The following is a 23,710-nucleotide window of genomic DNA, read 5'->3' on the forward strand; positions in this document are numbered from 1 at the left end:
AAGGCAGCCCTGTTTAGGGAAGCTTTTAATGTTTAATAGGTTATTGTATTTTAGTGTTTTGTTGGAAGCTGGCCAGAGTGGCTGGGGAAACCCAGCCAGACAGGCAGGCTATAAATAATAAATTATTATTATTATTATTATTATTATTATTATTAGGATCTGGCTGGGGAGAAGGTAGTTTTCTATGTTCCTGTTTCAATCACCATCCCCCCCCCCTCCACAAATGCAACTGAAATTAAAATCTGCCGTGTTGTTCTTTCCATTTTCCCAAGGCCTCTACTCTTCTCTCTAGCTGTACTAGACAGAGGTGGCTACTCAGACTGAGCAACAGCCATTTAGTATTAGCGTGCAGAGAACAGAACCTGCATATTCAGGGCAAAAAGCACTCTGCCCATGCTCAGAGGGCCACTCTTGCTTAGCATTGCTTCTCGCATTCCAGGGTTCTTTGCAAACAGGTTTTGCAGCTGAACCTTCATGTAACACCCAGGAAATAAGAAGAGGGTTGCCAATGGCTTCCCAGACCCCAGCAGCATGTCTTGCACATCTCGAGACGGTTTAGGACAGGCAGAAATCCCACAGGTGCTTGTTTCCAGCAAAGGAGATGCAGAGTCACAGGAGTGGACATCTCCACGTTTACGCAATTCTGCATAGAGGCGGCTGCATCTGAAGCAAATCCAGTGGGGCAGGAAGCAAGCCGTCCTGCCTGTGCCAGAAAACGCACACAAATGCACTCTGTGGTAATCCAGCGCCTATCTTGCTCGCCTTCTCTGCTCAATCTTCCCCGCCCTGGTTTTGCGTTTTTTCCCCCTTTTGGAAGCTCTGCCAGCTGCGAGAGAGGCAGTTTGTAAGGCCAAGTGGGAAGGGCTTTCTCTGCAGGAAGTTACGGCTGCAAAATAAACTGACAGAGGGCAGGAGCCTTCACAGAGCCAAAAATAAACCGCCGGGGAGGCGAAGAGAAGCTTGTTCTGAATGCAACGCGAACCTCCCAGAGGCCTATTGAAAAAGCAGATCAACACAGACAGAAACAACGGCAGACGACAGAAAGACCCTGATGGAAGGAAGGGCACGGCTGCATCGGCCATCCGCTCGGAAGATCCTTCGCCGGAGGTAAAATTTCGCGGGTGGTCCGAGGGGTCAGGCCAGCGCAGGGCCAACTCTGAGCCGCTTTCTCACTCTTTTCTCTCGGAGGACTCTGGGGGCAAGGGAGGGCTGGTAAGGGAAGCAGTAAAGTTATCCCAGCTGCCCCGATTCCCTTCGATTTTTCCTTGGGGGGGATCCTCTGGGGGGATCACGGCAGGTGTGTCCCAGACAATCTTTTTATTGAGCATGCGTTCTGATTTGCTTCACAAAGTTTTTTTGTTTTTCCCCCAAATTTTTTTAAATTTTGAAACAAATATATCAACAAACATCAAAAGAAAACATCAAAAAACAAGCAAGCATATATCCTAACTGTAAAAATTCTTCTTTTGTTAACATTGTTAAGTGACTTCCTCGAATTCCCCCTAGCTGAGTTTCCATAGAAATCATTGTAGCAGTTTTCCAAAACTAGTTTCACATAAAATTTACTTAGTCTAATTAACATCTTTCTTTCTTTTCATTTTAACTTTTATCCATGGTATTCTACAACGTCACATATTTAAATCCTAGGCCAATTTGGTACTTGCTAGTAATTCTATTTAAGTTATCTTAACATATTTAACTAAATAATCTTTGAATTTCTTCCATTCCTCTTGATACTCTTCCTCCTTCTGGTCGCGCTCTTCCCGTCAGGTCGGCTAGCTGCGAAAAATCCATCATCTGTTTCACAAAGTTTTAGGTGTCAGCTGTTCGTTCACTATTTATTCTGATTTGTTTCCTGGCAGAGGTGCCAACTTAGATAAAATATTGGGGAGTAAGCCCTGCCCGGCATAATTGATCATAAGACATGGAGCACACATACAATTTTAATGGCAATCATCAACTATAGGGGGGCAAGCCCCCTCAAATATTTTAGGGGGAAGCAAAGGGCCCTCGGCCCCCAGGAGTTGGCTCCTATGTTTCCTGGGAGGTTTTATGATGCTGCTTCGAGCAAATGTTGTCCCACATTTTCCTTTGCATTTCTCTGTCACTTTTCTTATTGCAAAAAGTCTGGGGCAGGTTGCGGGGGGGGGGGGAGCAGGTTTGTTGCACAAAAGCACCAAATTATCTTGAATTGCGCAAGCTGAATTTGCCGGTATGTAATTGAATTTCGTCAAAAGATAGCAAGAGCCTGGAAACGCCCACAGACAACAAAACAAAAATATACTGTATATGGTATAATCCTGTCAGGTGTTTTTCTCCCAAGAGTAGAGGGAAGTGCAAGGTAGCTAAAAAGCTAGCTCCCTATATTCCTACTCTCTACATTCATGAAGATTTAGCAAATCCCTCCCTATTGCGATATTTAAGATCAGCTCAAACACCTTGGCTATATTCTCTGAGCACCCACGTTCTTCAGGCCATTATCATTATGGGGGAAATGCAGGGGTGGGTGACAGCCCCATGGAGATAGGGGAACCCCCAGAGTCTTGCCAAAGTGTTGCTATACAGTGGTACCTCGGGTTAAGTACTTAATTCGTTCCGGAGGTCTGTACTTAACCTGAAACTGTTCTTAACCTGAAGCACCACTTTAGCTAATGGGGCCTCCTGCTGCTGCCGCACCGCTGAAGCACGATTTCTGTTCTTATCCTGAAGCAAAGTTCTTAACCTGAAGCACTATTTCTGGGTTAGTGGAGTCTGTAACCTGAAGCGTATGTAACCCGAGGTACCACTGTAACTTCTTGTTTGTGCTAGCTTTGAATGGACAGAGTTCATTCATTTCCAAGGCTAGAGAGCAATCCCAAGTTATTAAGGATCACCGGCCCCATTTTGTGATACACATTAAACTGTTTCCACTGTTAACCAATTACGAATTGCACAGAAAGGTTCTGAACTTTAAAACTTTAAAAGAACACAAATGTTCTACCTAACTGAAATTTCGAGGAGAGTGAGTTACAAATGTGTTGCATCAGTGTTTTCCTTTTAAATCCCAAAGATGTATCACTCTTTGGTCAGTCTCTCTGCTGACTTTGAGGTGGGTGGGGACTGCTGGAAGCTGGGCTGAATCTGAGCTGGGACTCAGTCCAGCATGACAGAGTTCAGTGTTTGATCAGAGTTCCAGAATTTTTTATTAAAGTTCTCACAATACAATAAAATACCTATATCTATATATCTGCAACAAATGTTTGATCAGAGTTCAGGATACCCGAAGGCTCCTGAGCATGTACAGAGTTAATTTTCCTCTTCATGCATCAGAAACAAAACCTAAGCCAAGAATGTAGCTCTCAGAAGTCTGAACCCGAGTATCTCTCCTTTAGAAATGAACCAATAGCTTTAGATTAATTTCATGTTAAAGCTTTGTATACCCCGCTTTTCAAACACTTGTAGTAAAGCAAATCTACAATAAAACAAATTTATTGGAACAAAAAAAAGGAAAGTCAAAGATGAAATGAAGCAGTAGCAATATACCCCAGCATTAAAAATGAGAGGCTCCTCCAGATAACCCATTTTCAGCCTTCAGCATTTGTTTGAACAAAGTATGTGCAGTGGTCTTTATTGCACATACATCCTGATTTGTTTGCAGAGGGGTTGTGCAACAATGAACATTCATCCCAATTTGCTTGTGTGTTGTTCAGCTGGGCTGAGGAACAACAACTTACTTGTCCCTCTCCCCTTGCTGTTTGCCTTGCCTTGCTCAGCAAGGCTTGTTGGTGTGAAAACACACACATCTCAAGGTAACCAAAGAACAGCAGCAGATACAATTCCTTAGAGATTGGCCTGGATTTACAGGTAATGACAGGTGTGAACAGGCACACTCTCTGATGCTTTAAAGCCTCTCATCTTAACTCTTTGATGCCTGCCATGATGGATTCAGCTGCATAACTTTAGCCATGATTCCAGACTCTGTAGCTCGACTTAAGATGCAGCGGCTGAGCCCTGCAGTCTCTAGGATTCTGTTACCAGCTAAGCCAGGGGTAGGCAACCTAAGGCCCTGGGGCTGGATGCGGCCCAATCGCCTTCTCAATCCAGCCTGCGGACGGTCCGGAAATCAGCGTGTTTTTACATAAGTAGAATGTAGCCTTTTATTTAAAATGCATCTCTGGGTTATTTGTGAGGCATAGGAATTCGTTCATTTCTCCCAAAAAAATATAGTCCGGCCCACCACATGGTCTGAGGGACGGTGGACCGGCCCATGGCTGAAAAAGCTTGCTGACCCCTGAGCTAAGCTATAGCCACAGGGCTGCTAGCATGTGCATTTGTTTTAGCTTCTCAGATGTCCCCTGGAGTTTTCCCTTTAGCAGGAGGTGGTTGTACAGCAGTTGTATTTTTTTCCTGCCTATCGATTTCTGCACATAAAACCTACCATTAAAAGCTCAAGAGAAGGCAAGGCTGATTTATTCCTGATCAGTTGCAAACCCCTGGACACACATGAGGATGTAGCAGGTTCTGCAAAATTGAGCCCATTTTTGCATGCATTTGCTCGGAGAAAATCCATGCCTTCTCTCTCCCTTTTTTGCGTATTTGTGACTGATTTGTACCATGAATTCTGAGAGCACCGTTTAAGCTGCCTGGCCTCAGAGCTCAAATTTCATTTGTCTTTCCCCCCGCATTCTAACAGCACAGTGTTCTGAGCTGGCCTCTGCACCAGGAATTGCTAAGAGCCCTTCCGTGGCCAGCCTGGCAAGTTCCAAGCCAGGCCTCTGCGGCAAAGCTGGCTGTAAATGTGTGCATCTTTGCCATCTTGGTGAAGTCCTTTAGTGATGCCTGCTGCTTTAAGGGGAGAGGGAGGAGGAAGAGGAGGACAGCGGATTATTATTTCAGCTGGCTTGTCAGTGACAGCAGAAAGGCACACAGCAGAGCCACAAACAGGCTGGCATTGTGATGATGTGCAGCCACTGGAGATGGCAGGGAATGAAGCGAGAAAGACCTGCTAATTCGCCCCCAAGGTACATGGGTGAATTTTACAAAAAGGACCCCCTCTTCTATTCACCTTCTTTCCAGGTCCTCTTCTCTTCTCTGTTTTCCCCTTCCTTCCAAAGGCCTTTCTCTCTTTCTTCTCCCCTCATTTACACAGCTAGTGTTGCCCCTTCTTTTACGTACATGTAGGCAGCGGGGACGCGGGTGGCGCTGTGGGTAAAACCTCAGTGCCTAGGACTTGCCGATTGCATGGTTGGCAGTTCGAATCCCTGCGGCGGGGTGAGCTCCCGTCGTTCGGTCCCAGCTCCTGCCCACCTAGCAGTTCGAAAGCACCCTTAAGTACAAGTAGATAAATAGGTACCGCTTTATAGCGGGAAGGTAAACGGCATTCCATGTGCTGCTCTGGTGCCGGTTCGCCAGAGCAGCTTCGTCACGCTGGCCACGTGACCCGGAAGTGTCTGCGGACAGCGCTGGCTCCCGGCTTCTAGAGTGAGATGAGCGCACAACCCTAGAGTCTGTCAAGACTGGCCCGTACGGGCAGGGGTACCTTTACCTTTAGGCAGCAGGCAGAAGTCAACAGGTGAAGCTCATCAAATTGGGGGTCTCCCAGAATGACAATATGTAGCTTGGTCTGATGCATGTTTCCTGAAAAGTTCGTTTTAGTGGGACTTGCGGTCAAGAAAGCGCATGTAAGGTTACTGGGACTACAGTAAATGTGTTGGCTGTTTTTCTTCAAAGTTATATTTTTCCTTACTTCGTAGTGGGAAAGTATAATGAACAATGTTTGGGGCTTGTGTTCAGAGGGCTGCGGAGAAGAGACAGTTGCATGGATTATTGTAAGGTTAAAGAAAGTGGAAGAGAGGGGTTGAAGAAAGCATGGAATGGGAGGTGGGAATTTGCTAAAATGAAATTTGGGAATAATCCAGAATGGGGTGATGTTGTTCCGTGCACAGCCATTTGCACCTCGGGCAGTGCAACCGCATTAGCCATCCTCACAAGGTGCACTTCTAAGCCCACCCAGTCTAAAATCCAATCATACTAGCCAAGGTGTGACTATGCCAAGGAAAGATAACCGAAGATAATCCTATTAAGGCGGGGACCCACCCCACCTTGCCATGAACCAAAAGGATTGGCCAGGAGCAACACGTCACTGATCCAATCAACTTTGGAATTCGCTTTGAAGCTTTTGTCCCCCAGAGTATAAAAACCTTGGCTCCTTTTCTGCTGGCCTCCACTGGCTGCCTGAAGTCCTTCTTGCTGAATCGTTTTTCCCTGGATGAAACCCCGGTGTCTAGTGCTGCATTCTCACCCTTGCTTTGCCTCCACTGCCTCCAGTCTCCTGCTTCCCTGGGTCTCTACTTAGTGAAGCAGAAGTCCTTGCTGCAGCCCTTGCTGTTCCATCCTGACTTAGGACTTTCGACAAGCTCCAGGACTCCTTCTTTGCGATTGTCCACAGGGACTGAAAAGGTATCTTTGGCTTCTTCCCCTGTTTTCTATTTTCACAACAAATGGTAGCCTCCAAACTTGTTCCTTCTTTCCTGTCTCTGAGAATGTGTGTCTGTGTGCTTAGATCTGTTTTTAGCTTCCTACCAGTAGTGAGCATGTGTGTTTTGGAAGCCACCCTCTTGCAGCACCTCTTGGCCTCTGTGGGCTTGCTCCTTCTTGGGCATGTGTAGTCAGGGAAGGGCTCAGGGGTAGGTCATCTGCCTTGCATGCAGAAGGTTCCACATTCAATCCCTGGCAACATCACCAGATAGGGCTGGAGGAAAGACTTACCTGCCTAAAATCTTAGAGAGTCCCTATCAGTCAGTGTAGACCAACTTTGTCCGTCCCCCCCCCCCCGCCCCCGACCGCTTGAAAGTAGCTGATCTTTTCTACCTGTTGTAGCAATTGTAATGTGCTGTGTTGGATGCTGTGCAATTTCTAATTAGAATTCTACTTGTAATACAATGAATTACGGCTGGGTGATATATCGCTATATCACCCAAAACCAGTTTGAAGTCCATATCATGATATCGGTTTCATAATATTTAACCTGGCAATAAATCACTAATTGTGTGTATGCTATGCAAAAAAAGCACAATGTGGGGAAAACCATGAAGCCAGCCAGTGCTTCTCTAGATTCCTGCAGCCCCTGATAACTCTGCTGGCTCAGCTCTCCCCTGCCTCATGCAGGGGGCAGAGAACCACAAGAGCAGGCGCCGGCAAAAATCACAATGCAGGAAAAACCGGAGCCAGCCAATGCCTCTATATAGCTCCATTCTTATTTCAGACACTGTGCTATATCAGGATATTGCATTGTTTAGCAGGTGATTATATCATGATGCTGAAAACCAAATATTTCCGAGCCCTGCAATGAACTGCAATATAAAAGAAGCAATAAAATTACAATTAGAAACAAACATGAGTATTTAATGCAGGCATGCTGTGGACCACAGTTTGGGGACCTCTGGTATACAATAGCTCTGTCGTTTGATTTGGTTTAGAATTAGCTAATTCTCCCAAACCATTCTCTTGAGTCGTTCCCCATAATAGAAATGTACTGTTTGCTGAGCTATTCCCCACTGAAGGGTTAAATGTGTATATTTGATTCTTTCTGTGTGCGCCGTGAACTTTATCCCCATTCTAAGATCTGTGTGAGTGCAAGTTTCTAGATAAAACCTGCTATTGCCACTGTCTAGAGTTCCTAATTTGCGAGACTCCTAGAATGTGTGCATGTGAAACCCAGGTCTAGCAAGGAGGATGGGGAGGAAACTGCAATCCATAGATGAAGGATGGTACATAAATTTAATAAATTTAATAAATAATAAAATCAGAACCGTCTGTGAGACCTCTTTTGCACTATTGTGCACCAAGCATGCTCCCCTCCCCACCCCCCAAAGGTCAGATTGTTTGCTGTAAGGAAAGTGACAGGTAATTTGCTCTGGGATAATGCTTGTTTGATGCAACACTGTCTAATCTCCCCATAATCAAATCAAGATGAATGCTCATTAAAGAATAGTTCTCACTGCAATCAAATCATGCTAAATGGTCATTAAACAGCTTGTCCTGAAGTGACCCTACAGTATTGATGTGAGCTGTTTTGAGGAAGGGAATTATCTGAAAGAAGTGTGAGAAAAAATATATAGTATACAATAGTTATAGTTACAGAGACAGGCTTGCTCAGGAGGCCCCTGGCCTCCAAGCTAAGTCTGCCTCAGCGATGAGATTTTTGCAGATCCTGATTATCAGATTCTGGGGGACAGGGTGGTGGTGGTGGAAATTCCAGCTCTGCTTTCTGACCTTTTTACGTGTGTCTTCCAGTTGAAAGGCAGGTTCCTTCTGCCACCATGCCGTTGAGGAGATGGCCGTGCAAGGCGGGGAGCAGCTGGAGCAGGCTGAAGCAAATAGAGGCCAAGCAGAAGGCCGGCAGAGGCGTTGTAGCTTCCGCGATGCACCTGGACTCGGCGCTAGGTAAGGCAGAGTTCCGTCTCCAGGGCCCTGCTTTCAGAGTCTGGAAATGGCTGAAGTAGTAAGAGTGCCTCTGAGCACGTTTGTTTCCTTCCTGCTCCTTATCCTTAAAAACTCCCTCTCTCAATGCCCAGGGGGTGCAGAGGTGATGGCTCCCCTTTGGCTGAACTCTTTCCCCAGAGAAACGCACCTGGCACCATTGTTGTCTGTTTTTAGTTGCCAGACATTTTTTAAAAATAATTTGCTCTCTCCTTTGAACCTTAATTTGGAGGGTAAGTTTGTGATCTTTATATTCCACTCATCCTTTTAAGTGGGTTGGGTGAGATTTGTTTTTGTGATAGATAGATAGATAGATAGATAGATAGATAGATAGATAGACAGACAGACAGACAGACAGACAGACAGACAGATCTGCACTTTGGAGTCTTCTTTTATTGCTGCTTTTATATTTGGTTTTAACATTTTGTTGTTGTTCGTATTTTTATGCTGTAAGACACTTTGAGACACTTAGGTTTAAAAAGTGATGCATAACTGTAAAAAATAATTAATGTATTAGGTAATATTGCATTAAAATATGTAAATATGTAAAAATTACACTAATGGTGATGAATTTTCATGTCACCTTTTTTTAAAAAAAATACAAACTGATATGGAAATATAGAGAACTGAATTTAAGACTGGAAAAATTAGAAACAGAGAAACTAAACTTCAGCCTTCCCTCTCCCCACTTTTCCTTTAAGGCTTTCCTTAAAACTCACCTGTGAAGCCCTTGATATGTCCCCTTCAACCTCATCTGCCACTGAAATTAAGCCCAAGTGCATGCTCCTTGGGGCAGAGACCTTCCTCCTTCCATATTCCTAAGGACTAGAAACGTGCTATTGATTTTACACATAAGATGGGACTGAACTTGGGTCCCATTGAAATCAACAACCCACTCATTTCAGCTAAGAGAACTAAGTTCAGCTGATTTAGTCTGAATCCAGCTACCTTACACGTGGTTCTGTGGCTTTGTTTCTCAAGTTACGTTTATAATATGTAAATAATAAGTACTAATGTGTAAATAATATAACATAAACCAATGCTATAATAACTTTGTCCTGGAATCTCTCCTTGAAGGTGCTGGGAACCGCGTGGTCCTCAAGAGGATCCTGCATGTGGACCGGACCTTGTTCTTCTTAAGATCAGCATCTCCTGTCAGGTAAGGATGCCGTGCTGGGTACTGAACTCTTGGCAACCTAGAACACAAGTGGGGAACTACTGGCCCAGGGTCCAAATGCAGCCCTCCAGCCTTCTCTATCTGGCCATTGGAACTTTAATCAGGCCACGCCCCTTATATGCCCTGCTATGCATATAAGTGTTTTTAACTGGCTGGAAGGTGTCCTTGATCTCTGAGAATGCCTCTCGCTTTTCTGGCTGGAGGTTAGACAGAGGTGTGCGAATGGGTGCAGAGGCTAGCCTGCTGTACAAAGGGGCTCTCTTTGATTGGACTACAGTGTCCAGGGTCCTTGACCATTGGCCAATCTGGCTTCTGGGGCTGATTAGAGTTAGAGTCCAACAACATCTGGTTAGCCACCCCTTCCTTGATTAGATAAAGAAGTGGTTCCCAATTAGCAAAGTACTGTGGACGCCCTGTTTTTCAAAAGCCATCCCACAAACCCCCCACTTTTGAAAATGTTGTTACCTCTGTGGTAGTTTTTGTTATGTGAATGGTGTCAACATACCCTCCAACATGTCCCAGTGAGAGTGCTTTTGTTTCTGAACGTTTTGGAAGTCAAACGGACTTCCGGAACAGATTCTGTTTGACTTCCAAGGTACGACTGTATCTGCCTTCCTCCATATTTACTTTTATCATCTCTTGCTACTTTGCTAGCCATAAATTTAAGTTGACAATCTGTCTGCCTGCCTGCCTGCCTATCGCTCTGTCTAGACATAGGAAGCTGTCCACGGTCTGTTATTTCTGGAAACAACTGAATACATTTTTGTTTGTTTGTTTTCAAGCCCTGGAATGCATTTGTATTTGCAAAAAACAGAGCTGCCAGCCTGATAGGGGTTCCCTTTTTCTTGGCCACCTGGGGCCAATTACCTCACATTTTCCTTTCCTTTCTCTCTTACAGGGAATTTGTCTGTCATATTGGAGGACCCCAGGGGTTCCCATCTCAGCCAACCTCCCCCAGACCAAGCCAGCCAGCACTGAAGAATGTGCCCACCTCCGGTAAATCCACTACTTTATGTTTCCAAGGAGCGATGCTGTTGCTGATCACTAATCTGTACCAGGGAACACAACTAGATTGCCTGGCAAGGGTGGAGTGGGACATTCCTACCACTGCCATTGGGGTCCGGGCGAAAACCCTTTGTGGTTTTCTCTTTTTAGCCATGCGCAAGAGATTTATGCAATTCTGCAATTACATTCAGACGTGCAATTTGATATCGAGGTATAGACATGAGCAGCTTGGGAACCTTGGCTTTGGTTATTTTTAATTTTTAAAAGCAGGTTTCTATTTCTGATGAATAAGGGATGCTTGGAAGCTGGGATGGAGAGCCTTTTCTGGCTGGTGGCGGGGGCAGATCTTAATCTCTCCAACCCCTGATGGGTTGGTTCCGACAAATGACTAGGGATGCCATAGTGACGTCAGGTGATGCTGTGCTTTGAAGTCCCACTTGTCAGGACTTCAAAGCACAGTGCAGGGCTTTCAAACAGCCTTTTGTAAACATCTCATGGTGATCCTTTGGTTTACAGATTCTTTGAAGTTAAGGAGTAACAAAGGGCTTTCGGACATCCCCATGCTGCTCTTTGAACCTCCAAAAATCAGAAAAGGGCAGTGGAGGAATGTTAGAAAAGGGCTGATTGAAAGTCTTTCCCCTAACATCATTGTGCTGCTTCTTAATCTCCTGAAATTTGGAGGTTTAAAAAGCAGTGCAGGGCTGTTTGGGAAACGGCTTTCAAACAGCCCTTTGAACATGCAGTTTTCCAGTGGAAACTGCTTTTTCCTGCATGAACAAATAGCAATGTGGCTTGCTCCAGTAAAGGAACAAACTGCGCGCTTACCTGCATTGACATTGTGTATGGCTAAAGGGGAGGATGCGTAAATATACCGCAAGCAAATTAGGATGAATGCAGGAGGAATGTTCATTGACGTGCAACCTCTCTGCAAACAAATCAAAACGAATGCTCAGTAAACCCTGGATCTAATCTAACCTAATCTAATAAGTGTTGTGCTAGCAAATCGCAACCAATGTGTAATAAATAGGTCGCCCAGAAACCCTAACTCTCACTTTTCTCCTCCGCAGAAGCCATCCAGAAACACCGCAAAAACCTCTCTGACTGGTTCCGCCAGCAGCCAAACGAGGAGCGTCAGTTTGGCCCGTCGTTCTCACTAGACACCACCCACGTGGACCCCGTGATTCGGGAGAGCTCCCTGGAGGAGATCCTGAAGCCTTCTCCTGAGATGACCATCCAGAACCAGCTGCAAGCCTCCCGTAGCCACACCATTGGCCTCCAGAACCTCTTTGACGTGGACGCCTGCGGGAATCAGGTGAAGAACGTGGTCCTCTATGGCACGGTGGGCACCGGGAAGAGCACCCTTATCAAGAAGATGGTGATGGACTGGTGTCACGGCCGCCTCCCGCGCTTTGAGCTGCTCATCCCATTCTCCTGTGAGGACCTTTCCCAGGGCAGCGCACCCATCTCCTTGCGGCGCATGATCACCAAGAAATACCTTCATCTCCGGGAGCTGGTGCCCACGTTGGGTTCCAGCCACCTCAAAGTGCTTTTCATCCTCAATGGCCTGGACCGCCTCAATCTAGACTTCCACCTGGCACACACAGAACTCTGTTGCGACCCCAACGAGCCGATTCCTCCATCCGCCATTGTGGTCAACCTGCTGAGGAAATACATGATGCCAGAGGTTTGTGTTCCAGGGAGATTGTTCTTTATGTATTTAGAGCCTTTGAACCCACTGTTCCACCCAAAAGCTTCCCAGAGTGTCAATTAAACAAGACAGACCCTGCCCACGAGCTTACAATCTAAAACATACACAACACACAAGGAAAAGGGGATAGGGAGGGAAGAGGGGGGAAATCGGAACTCAGGCTCCAATTCTTACTTAAACAATTGTTCTTATAATGACTGGCTGGCACAGTTCAGAGGCAGGAGGCATCTGATGGGGTTTGATGCCCTCAGCAAAGGTGATGGATTGAGCTCAGCTTCCCATCTTTCATGCTGGTGGAACGGGCGGCTCCCTGAGTGAGACCGCTCGCTTCTTTCCCTTGAGATCCACAAATGGCAGGTGCTTAGAGAGAGAATCAGCAGTAGAATGCAGTCGCCTTCAGCAAACAAAAACCCATTTAATGGTGGTCCATTAAATTAAAATACAGCTGAGGAGCCTGTGGCCCTCTATATGTTGTCAAATTCCAACTCCCTGCATCCCTGACCATTGACCATGCTGGTGGCCAAGGCAGCTGGAAGTTGAAGTCCTACACATCTGGAGTGCCAGAGGTTCCTCATTCTCTGGCATAGACAATTCTGAGCTGGATAGACCAATGGTCTGACTCAGAACCCAGGGCTAGAAAACTACCATTATGTTCTCAACTGACAGTGTCAACAATACTGAGCTAGATGGAAGAGTGTTCTGCCTTGGTATAAGGTAGCTCCTTAGGTTCTATGTCTTGTGTTCTGACCTTGGATTTCATTGACCAAGCCATGTCTCCTGTCTCTCCAGGCGAGCATCATCGTCACCACACGGCCCTCGGCGGTGCGCCGCATCCCCAGCAAGTTCGTGGGCCGCTACGTCGAGGTCTGTGGCTTCTCCGACATCAACCTCCAGAAGCTCTACTTCCACTTGCGCCTGCGTAGGCCTGAGTGCCTCGGGGCCTCTGGCCCTCCAACGGCGGAGGAAGCAAACGAGCAGGACAACTTGGTGGAGATGCTGTCCAGGAACTTGGAGCGGCACAACCAGATTGCGGCTGCCTGCTTCCTGCCATCCTACTGCTGGCTGGTGTGCACCACGTTGCACTTCCTTTACTTCACCAAGTCGGTGCCCCCCACTCAAACCCTCACCGGGATCTACACCAGCTTCCTGCGGCTCAACTTCAGTGGGGAGGTGCTGGACAGCACGGACCCGTCTGACATCTCCATGATGAAATACGTGTCCAAAACAGTGGGCAAGCTGGCCTACAAGGGGGTGATGTCCCGACAGACCTCCTTCTCGGAAGAGGACCTGCGCCGCTGCTTTGAGATGGAGATGAAGACGGAGAGTGAGCTCAACCTCCTGAATGTTTTCCGCAGAGACGTCTTCAGCTTCTTCCTGACGCCCAGCGTGCAATCGGGCAAGGAGCACACCTTTGTCTTCACCATCCCTGCCATGCAGGAGTACCTGGCGGCCCTCTACGTGGTCCTGGGCGAGAAGAAGACCCTGGGGCAACGGGTGGGCAAGGAGGTCTCCGAGATCATTGGCAAGGTGAGTGAAGATGTGACTGTGGTCCTCAGCATCGTCTCCAAAGTCTTGCCTCTGCGCGTCCTGCCAGTGCTCTTCAGCCTCATCAAGGTCTTCCCCCGCTACTTCGGCCGGTTCACCAGCAAAGACCGCGACACCATCGCCCGCACCATGGCGGTGGAGATGTTCAAGGAGGAGGACTACTTCAACGACGACGTGTTGGACCAGATCAATTTCAGCATCCTCGGGGTGGAAGGTCCCATGCGTCACCCAGATGAGGCTTCGGACGATGAGGTCTTCGAGCTCTTCCCCATCTTCATGGGAGGGCTGCTGTCACGGCGCAACCGGGCCATCCTGGACCAGCTCGGCTGCTCCATCAAGAACCTGGCAGCCTTTGAGATTGCCAAGGCCATGAAGAAGACGGTCATCCGCAACAGCCGCAAGGGCTTGCCACCGTCTGAGCTCATGGACTACCTCTTCTTCCTGCATGAGTTCCAGAATGAACGCTTCACGGCCGAGGCCGTCCAGTCCTTGAGGACCATCAACCTCTCCTCTGTCAAGATGACCCCTCTCAAGTGCTCCGTCGTGGCATCTGTCGTGGGCACCACCAGTCATGAAGTGGAGGAGCTGAACTTGGCCTCTTGCCACCTCGACATCAACAGCCTGAAGATTCTCTTCCCCGTCTTGCTGCGGTGCAAAAAACTCCAGTGAGTATTGGTTGGTTGGTTTATTGAATTTACATCCTGCCTTTCCTCCCCAAAGAACCCAAACAGACAATTTAGAAACAAAAGCATAGCAAAAACATTTCTAAAATAGTTTAGAACTTTCTAAACTAAACTTTGCTGACCTTTAAAGCCCTAAACGGCCTCGGCTAAGTATACCTGAAGGAGCGTCTCCACCCCCGTCATTCAGCCCGGACATTGAGGTCCAGCTCTGAGGGCCTTCTGGTGGTTCTCTCACTGCTAGACATGAGGTTACAGGGAACCAGGCAGAGGGCCTTCTCGGTGGTGGCACCCACCCTGTGAAACGCCCCCTCCCCCATCAGATGTCAAGGAAATAAGCAACTATCTTTTAGAAGACATCTGAAGGCAGCCCTGTTTAGGGAAGTTTTTAATGTTTGATGTTTTATCGTATTTTAAATATTTTGTTGGAAGCCGCCCAGAGTGGCTGGGGAAACCCAGCCAGATGGGCAGGGTATAAATAATAATAATAATTATTAAAGCAATTACAGTTAGAAACTTACTTCCCATATAATAATATTGAGGTCCCCGGAACAGTATTCATCAGCCAACCAAATGCCTGGGTAAGCAGGAATGTTTTCAAATTCCTTCTGATAGTTAATAATGATGGAGGCAGGTGTGTCCCAGTAGGGAGGGCATTCCACAACTGGGGAGCCACCACTAAAAAGGCTCTGCCATGAGTCAGTACCAACTGGGCACATCCCAGTGTTGGCACCACCAAAGAAGCCCCCCTCTGCTGATCATAGGGTCCGAGATGGTTGGATTATGTATTCTCTCCAACGTTGCCCTAAGGAGAATTGTTATGTCAGGGCGAGGATTTAAGTTTGCACAATGGAACTTGCCCTTCTCTCCCCACACAAGTCCTGTATCCTCCCCTAAATATGCTCTGAAGGGCTGGAGGGACCCCTAGAATTGATTCTGCAGGGCATGGGGGGGATGTGGGGGGGGGGGAAACAATGTTGCTCAAGCATAAATCCTTGCATGGATGGAGTGAGTTAGATACCGCCCAGAATGTTCTAGAGTGACTTAGCACTTTGTTCACAAGCTCACATGACCAAGTTGTTGCTCAAAGACAAGCTCAGGTTGTAGAAACATAAGAAACTCCTTTGTACGGTCCAGCCCAGTATCGTCTACTCTGACTTGCAGAAACTCCCCAGGGTTTCAGGCAGAGAACGGTCTTTCCCAACCCTTGCTTCTTGCCATCTTAGAAATTTGCAATGGCAGATTTTCTGCCTCTGAGCTATGGAGGACCCCTTTTGTACCCCAGATTCCACCAGAAAGAACACCCACTGAGTAGACCTAAAGAAATAAAGAGCCATGGCTCTTTGCTTTCAGCAGGTCTACTCTGAGGAAGACTTAGCTGGATACAATCCCATGTCCTAACAATTTATCAGGTTCGTTGTAATGTGTCTTCCCGCCGCAAGGTCACCACAGGCGACCAGGAAGTTCATGCAGGCGAACGCATGGAATTTCATGCAGGCGGCCAGAGGAGAAATGGACTGCTCCATTACTCCTCCATCAGCCCACCTGGGAGAAGCCCACAAAAAGGATGTTTCCCCAAGCTTTGAATCACAGACCCTCCAGATGTCCCTATTTTCCAGGGATGTCCCTGATTTAGAGAAGCCGTCCTGGTTTCTGATTTGATCCCAAAATGTCACACTTTTCCTTAGGATGTCCCTATTTTTATTGTAGAAATGTTGGGTGGTTATGGAGTTATTCAACCCCCGAGCCGCCTGGAGGCAATCCTGTATACAGAATATTTTTTTAAAAGTTTTATTATGCTTTTATATATGTTGGAAGCTGCCCAGAGTGGCTGGGGTAACCCAGAAAGATGGGTAGGGTATAAATAGTAAAATTATCATTGTGGAATGGGATGTTGCTATTTTCATTGGAGAAATGTCAGAGGGTATGCATTCTTGCCTTTCACCAGAGGGTGGCAAACTGTGATTAGGAAGGGAAAAGAGGAAGGAAAAAAGCAAACTGATTTTTCTGTGTTTGTCTCTTTCCTCAGCTTGCAGCTCAACAGCCTGGGGCCAGAAGCTTGCAAGGAGATCAGGGACCTGCTGTTGCACGAGAAATGTGGTGTGAGTACCCTAAGGTGAGTGTGAACAGGGAGACTGCAAGTCCCACAGAGAGGAGAGGGTGCACTCTGTCCTTAAATCTCTCCCAGTCCCCGTCCCCCCCAACAGTTTGGTAGAGCAAAACGAAAGGAATTCTTATCCAAATAAAAGCTGGAGAATCAGATTATTATTATTATTATTATTATTATTATTATTATTATTATTATTATTATTATTTCCAAGCTTTAGTAAGGAAGCCCAGAGCAGCAGGAAACACACCTATAAAACAATACACTTTTTTAAAAAAGTGTTTTGTTGTCTCCAGTGCTTGTCCTGGGCCTGACTGTGGTGCATTCATTTCAGTGAGTCTACTCTTGAGTAGAACTGAATTAGATACAGTCCAACTCTGGATGTCAGCATACTACCACACCTTTCAATTTGAGGTTTTGGAGGTCTGGAGGTTTTTTTAATAATAATAATAAAAAACACCCGCAATCAAGCCGCAAATAAAATTTATTAAATAAAATTTATTAAATAAAATAAGTAAATAAATTTCCCACAGTGCCCAGGTGGACATGGGGACAAAGTGCATTGTGGGACATCAGTAGAGCAGCCAGATTCTGCTGCCCCCTCACCGCAGCTCTGAACCAGGTGCTCTTGCTAACTTTTAAAGAAAATGCAGGAGGTTCTCCTTATGGTTCTCCTATAGTCAAGTGTCTAGTCAACTTTGTCTCTTTGAATCCAGGATGAAACCCCTACACCCGTTTACGCAGAGTAAACGCCACTGAGTTTTTGCTGGGATTGCCTTCCCACTCAGTGTGCAGAGGAATGCAGACTTAACTTCTTTAACAGAGCTAGCTTGGTCTGACGTTCTCATCTCAAACTGCTATTTTCTGACAGTTTAATCAGCACAGAATTGATTTGTCAAACTGTCTACCTCCTTGCATCTATCCTTTGAAGCAGACTATAGGGAACCTTGATTTCCCTTCCAATGAATTACTGCATGTCTCCCATGCAGCAAGTCCTGGGCCATATTCCAAGGCATGTCCACCCATTACACGCAAGAGGGATGGCAAACCTGTTAGACTTCATTGCAAACCTGCATGAACAGGGCCCCAGCCCTATCGTTGAGTAGGGGGAGGCAGTGGCTTCAGAAGGCTCTTCCTCTGTGGGCAGCTCTTCCCGCTGTCTTTTCACTGGGGCATGTTTTGCTGTTGGTTTAAGAAACTTAAGAAGAAACTATTTCCAGGACCCAAAGGTGCTTGAGTTGAGAGGCCCAGAGTGCTCCTTTCAAAGTCACAAAGGTGCCCAGAGAGCCTGCACGATAAATATATGATGAATAAATTAGGGCAAAAAATAAAACTTCTGGAAAACCCACTTTGAAAAGGACTGTTTTAGACCGCGGGTAGGAAATGCGACAATTATTCATCCTCAAACAGCTGTTAATGGACCTTATCTGTAGGGTCACAACCTTGGCTAACCCAACTTTCACTGTCTGCTCTTCTTCATTTTTGCCACTTGCAGGCTGGCGGACAACCCCCTGACAGAGCAGGGTGCCCAGTACCTTGCTGAAGGCCTTGCTGGCAACACCTCTTTGACCCACCTGTCGCTGCTGCACACCTCGTTGGGGAACCGGGGCGTGGAGGTGATCACCCAGCACTTGGCGCAAAACCAGCACCTGCAGGAACTCGACGTAGCCTACAATTCGGTGTCTGACGCAACTGCCCTCGCTCTGGTGGAGGAGGCCAAGAGGCACGCCACTCTGGAAACTGTCCAGTAAGTCTCAGTATCCCTTCCTGCCGCTTCCTAGCTTAATATACTGATGTACGCAGACACAGAGGCAAGGGAATAAGCTCCTGGGTAGCTAATGACTTTCTGCAGGAGCCATATTTTGAACGGTCTGCTCAGCCAATGCCTTGGCCAAAAGATCTTAGGTTCCGTCGTCCATTATTAGGGATGGGGGAGGCATCCAATTCAGTTCTCATTTAAAGGTGAACTTACTGAATTTGCACCTTCTGACGCAGTACATGAGCTGAAATGCAGACATCCTGTATAGAATTGTAGAGTTGGAAGGGTCATGTTGTCCAACTTCCTTTGAAATCCAGAGTTCTCTGAATTTTGCAGTGTGGCTGTCTAGCAGAGCAGTGTGTAGAGAAATTAATATTGTAGGGTAAAGTTTGCCTAAAAATAACATTTCTACTGATGAACACAGCATGGTGATATGCTTTATATTAGGGGGAAATGCTTTGCAAAGATGTGCTTATTAGACAAAGGTGCATACAAACATTTATATTAGGAGAAATTTGCAATGAAATATGCCATGAATTTTCAATTTTAAACTATTTTGGGGGGGACACAGGGTAAGTGGGTGTAGCTTGTTAAATGGCGGTGGGGATTTCCTCTCCCAAATTTGTCAGAAATTGATGCACATCTGCGTTCTAGCTAACTGCCTTAGTCTGGGTCCATGCATGTGGGTGGGAGAAAAGACTGCACCACTTTGGACTGCAGGTGAGGGGGCACTCCTTTTGGATACTTCTCTGGGGTTTTTTGTATCTTTTTACCATTTTCCTGCATATAGAAAGCTAATATCTCAAAGTAAGAGGTTATAGCCCTTTGCCTGCTGAGCTGGCTTTCTATTTGCAGGGACGTTTTGACTTAAATAGTTGTTCGGAAACGTGACTCTCTCCCTCCCACCCCTCTACCTCTTCTGGGTCGTAATGGTGCAGCCCATTCTAAAACTCCACCTTGTTAGCACCACATCCTGCTGCCGGCATTGGTTACTGCCTCAACATGGTGGCTCCTCCAATTGGCTGTTTCTTCTTGGGCACAGAGGGCTTTCCCGCCTGCTTCAGCTCTTCCTCTTTCCTTCCCTCCAGCTTGTACTTCAACGACATCAGCGAGGAAGGCAAGCAGGCCCTCCATGCGCTGCGCAAGGAACGCGACGGCATCAAGGTGCTCATCTTCCTGACGATGGGGGCCGACGTCTCTGACTACTGGGCCGTCATCCTGAACGTAGTACAGAAGAACTTGCCCGTCTGGGACCGCGACCGGGTGCGACAGCACCTCGGCCTGCTCCTGGAGGACTTGCGGTGCAGCCGCCGGGAGACGGCCAATCCTTGGAAGAAGGCCAAGTTCATCCGCGTGGAGAACGAAGTCAAGCGGATGCTGGGAGACCTTCAGCAGGGCACTTCCTAGTGTCCCACTCCTGGTGGAGGCTCCTGGAAAAAGGCAAACGCCAAGGGATAGTGTTGAGCCGCAGGGTGGGTACAAACTAGCCGTTGCACAGCAGATTCATCCGGGTTGAGCGACTGCCTTCATGACTTGCCTTGTGAGCTTCCTGGAGCCTCCTGATTGGCCGCTGTAGGATACAGGATGCTGGGCTACATAGACCTTTGGTCTGTTCTAACAGGGATCTTCTGGTGTTCTTATGAGCAACAGCCAAGCAGGGCTGCTGCCTTCATGCCCTGCCTGGGAGCTTCCTGGAGCCATCTGATTGACCACTGTGAGAAGTTTCTGGGCTACGTGGACCTTTGGCCTGTTCCGACAGGGATCTTCTGATGTTCTTAGGAGCCTGGCTTCCTTCCCAATTCCTTCACAATGCATGTGGCAGATATAATACCACCATTCAAACTCTGATTCCATGGTTGCGTCTCCCACATCTCTCTCATATTTCAGATAAGCTGTGTGCCTTAATATAGACCGTATTTTTCTGTGTATAAGACAATGCTTTTTGCTAAAAAAGAGGCAAAAATTGGGTGTCGTCTTATACACGGATAGTGAATGCAGAGGGGGGACGTGTGATTAATGGTGGAATCAAGCAGGAGATTGACAGCGGCAATTTGGCGGGTAATTGGTGGCTGCGGCAAGTGGGTGGGGGGGATGTTGGTGGCAGCGAGCGGGCAGACAATTGGCGGCTGCAGCAACATGTGCGATCGGCAATGGCTGTGTTAAGCGATCAGCAGTGGTGGGCAGGCAGGCAGGTGAGCTATTGGCGGAAGGGACCTCACACCCCCCCCCCCAAAAAAAAGCTAAACAATTAAATTTCATAATTTTGGGTTAAAAAAATTAGGGGTCGTCTTATACACAGAAAAATACGGTATATATGTATTTTATCTATGCATATTCATTTAAATGTTTATTTGCTACCTTATTGGTGTTTCGTTTTTCATTCAATAATGTTTGTGATGTCACAGGCATATGCCAATGTGTTCTGTGCAGTGTTGCTGAAAAGCTGCAGAACTGATTTTTACCCAGAGCTTGATCGCCCAGAAGAGAAAACTGAACAGCATGCAGTGGGTCAGTTCCAGACCGATCCCACTCTCCAATAAGATATTGCGTATAGATACAGACCCTGTGGGAGCCAGGGAACCCTCTTTCTGACTGCTCAGCAAAGGGAGGTGATGCTGAATGAAACTGTTCTCAGCATCCCCACGCGCTATACATATGAGGTGCTGATTTTCAGGGAAAGGCTGAGTTGAGGACCACAGTGAGCTGTGCACTGGCAAAGCTGGCTTTTGTTTGATCAGAGTGAGGGGGTGCTTCTGTGTTGCCTTAAGGAACACAGCCTTCCTAGTGACACTGCTTCTCTCCAACCTCTACCATCCATTCTAAACACAAATACCTCATGAGCCATGCTTCCTTCCCCGCAGTGGAGCAGCTCAGCTTTTCGAAGATTCACAACTTCACACATGGAATCCGCCAGTCGTTTTTGGGGCCAAGGACTAAAATGGTTCGCTTTTATCACTGAGGGCTAGCAGCATGCAGAATCTGGTAGTTCATAGCCCTGTTGGGCTTCTTCCCTTTGCTTGCTGCGGCTGGCCTATAGCTATGCAGCGTGTGAGTCATTCCCACCCACTGTCTCCCTAGCGATTGGATTGATTATTTTGAAGAATCAGAAAAGGAGCAGTTGCCTTGGCTCTGTTGTTCATCTCAGGCCAAGCTTCTAGGCTGGGGTTTGGATTGTGTCCTTGGGGGTGGAAGCAGCAAACATGAAAAAGGGCTGAGATGGGTTTTTGTGGAGTGGGGGGCTCTTATTTGTTATGTTTGTTTCTGTAAATTGCTTTGAGTTCGCTTTCCTATGAGGGAAGCAACTAGTAAATATTATTATTATTATTATTATTATTATTATTATTATTATTATTATTCACAGTCGTTCCGCCATTGTGCCTCCTTAAAAATAAAAGCACTTTGTTTCAACAGAACACATCTGGTTCCTGTGCCTCCTTTTGATACTGTCATCAAAAAAATCTAAATAGGTTTTTGGGGGTTGGGGGGGGTTTGCTTTATCTGCCGGTATGGAGTCCAGCTGCTATGGGGTGAGAGCTGGTTAGACAGACAAAAGGAAGTTCTATTTCGCACAACACATAATGAGCTGGCGGAACTCAATACCGCAAGACGCAGGAATGGCTAGTGGCCAGAACAGCTTTTCAAAGGGTGAGGTTATGGCAGACAGGAACCAGCAGCTCTTTGCTATGAAAGCTACAGAGAGCCTCCAAAGCCAGAGGCAATATACCTTGGAATTGGCTGGGGAGTTAAAAAAATAAATGTCTGTATTATGAGTTTTCAGGAAACATCTGGTTGAGCATTGAAGGAAATGGGATGCTGGATTAGGTAGTTCAGGTGTGGGGGAACCAGATGCTGCTGAACTACAACTCCCATCAGCCCAAGAAAGCATGGCCAATGACTATGGGTGTTGGGAGTTGTAGTTCAGCAACATCTGGAGGGTCAAAGGTTCCCCTGAGCTAGACTTTTGCAAGACTGCTCTTGTGCATACGTTCACTCAAGAAGTAAGTGCCACTTTGTTCAGTGGGGTTTACCCCCATGTAAGTATCCGTAGGAAAGTAGCCTCATTTGTTTAAACTTAAATTCCCCACCCCAATCCTATTGGGCTCCAGGCAGTAAAAAGATCTAAAAGATTTCTTCATTAAAATAAAATAAAATTCAAGCAATCCTGGCAATTCTTTTAATCCCCTCTTGTTAAAAGATTTGTAAGAAGTAAACAACATGATGTAAAATTATAATATTATTCTATGCTATAAAGCAACTGTAAGCTAAAGATTATTATTATTATTAATACCCCGCCCATCTGGCTGGGTTTCCCCAGCCACTCTGGGTGGCTTCCAACAGAATATTAAAATACAAAACCTATTAAACATTAAAAGCTTCCCTAAAAAAGGCTGCCTTCAGACGTCTTCTAAAAGTCTGGTAGTTGTTTATTTCCTTGACATCTGATGGGAGGGCATTCCACAGGTCCAGGCAGAACGATGGGGGTGGAGATGCTCCTTCAGGTATACTAGACCGAGGCCGTTTAGGGCTTTGAAGGTCAGCACCAACACTTTGAATTGTGCTCGGAAACGTACTGGGAGCCAGTGTAGGTCTTTCAAGACCGGTGTTATATGGTCTTGGTGGCCACTCCTGGTCACCAGTCTAGCTGCTGCATTCTGGCTTAGTTGTAGTTTCCGGGTCACCTTCAAAGGTAGCCCCATGTAGAGTTCATTGCAGTAGTCCAAGCGAGAGATAACTAGAGCATGCACCACTCTGGCGAGACAATCTGCAGGCAGGTAGGGTCTCAGCCTGCATACCAGATGGAGCTGATAAACAGCTGCCATGGACACAGAATTGACCTGCGCCTCCATGGATAGCTGTGAGTCCAGAATGACTCCCAGGCTGTGCACAGATCTGGAAATCTGTAAGGGAAATGAAACCTGCCCTGGAACATGTTGATTGTCGCTTATATATTTTACTAATCGCGCTTATTCACAGCCCTATCAAAAGGACAGGGTGGCGCGCGATCAATGTGTAATGGTAAAAAACAAAGAAACAAAACCAGGTCCTCTGAGCATGTGCTGTGTGCTCATCCTTTGCTACATATATAGCTTGCAGAACCAGAGGTATTTGCTTTATTGGCATCCCCCAGATAATTAAGCGTCATTGGTGGCCTATCTATCTATCTATCTATCTATCTATCTATCTATCTATCTATCTATCTTGCTAGCACATTCAAAGCATGTTCCTTCCCTCAAAGAATTCTGGGCATTATGGTTTGTTATAGGTTGCT

General features: G+C 46.6%; 1 protein-coding gene across 1 annotated transcript; it reads left to right on the forward strand.

Annotated features, from left to right (window-relative positions):
* The first annotated feature begins 429 nt into the window (after window positions 1-429).
* On the forward strand, window positions 430-21,854 carry NLRX1 (NLR family member X1). The gene is made up of 9 exons (XM_081843080.1): window positions 430-1,107; window positions 8,275-8,424; window positions 9,538-9,619; window positions 10,536-10,633; window positions 11,710-12,326; window positions 13,140-14,560; window positions 16,605-16,691; window positions 18,178-18,429; window positions 19,530-21,854. Exons 2-9 carry the CDS (start codon window positions 8,301-8,303, stop codon window positions 19,846-19,848), a joined length of 3,000 nt encoding a protein of 999 aa, XP_081699206.1. The 5' UTR covers window positions 430-1,107; window positions 8,275-8,300; the 3' UTR covers window positions 19,849-21,854.
* Window positions 21,855-23,710: the final 1,856 nt, after the last annotated feature.

This window comes from Podarcis erhardii (assembly GCF_964252035.2).
Source record: "Podarcis erhardii genome assembly, chromosome: 16".
Classification (NCBI taxonomy): domain Eukaryota; kingdom Metazoa; phylum Chordata; class Lepidosauria; order Squamata; family Lacertidae; genus Podarcis; species Podarcis erhardii.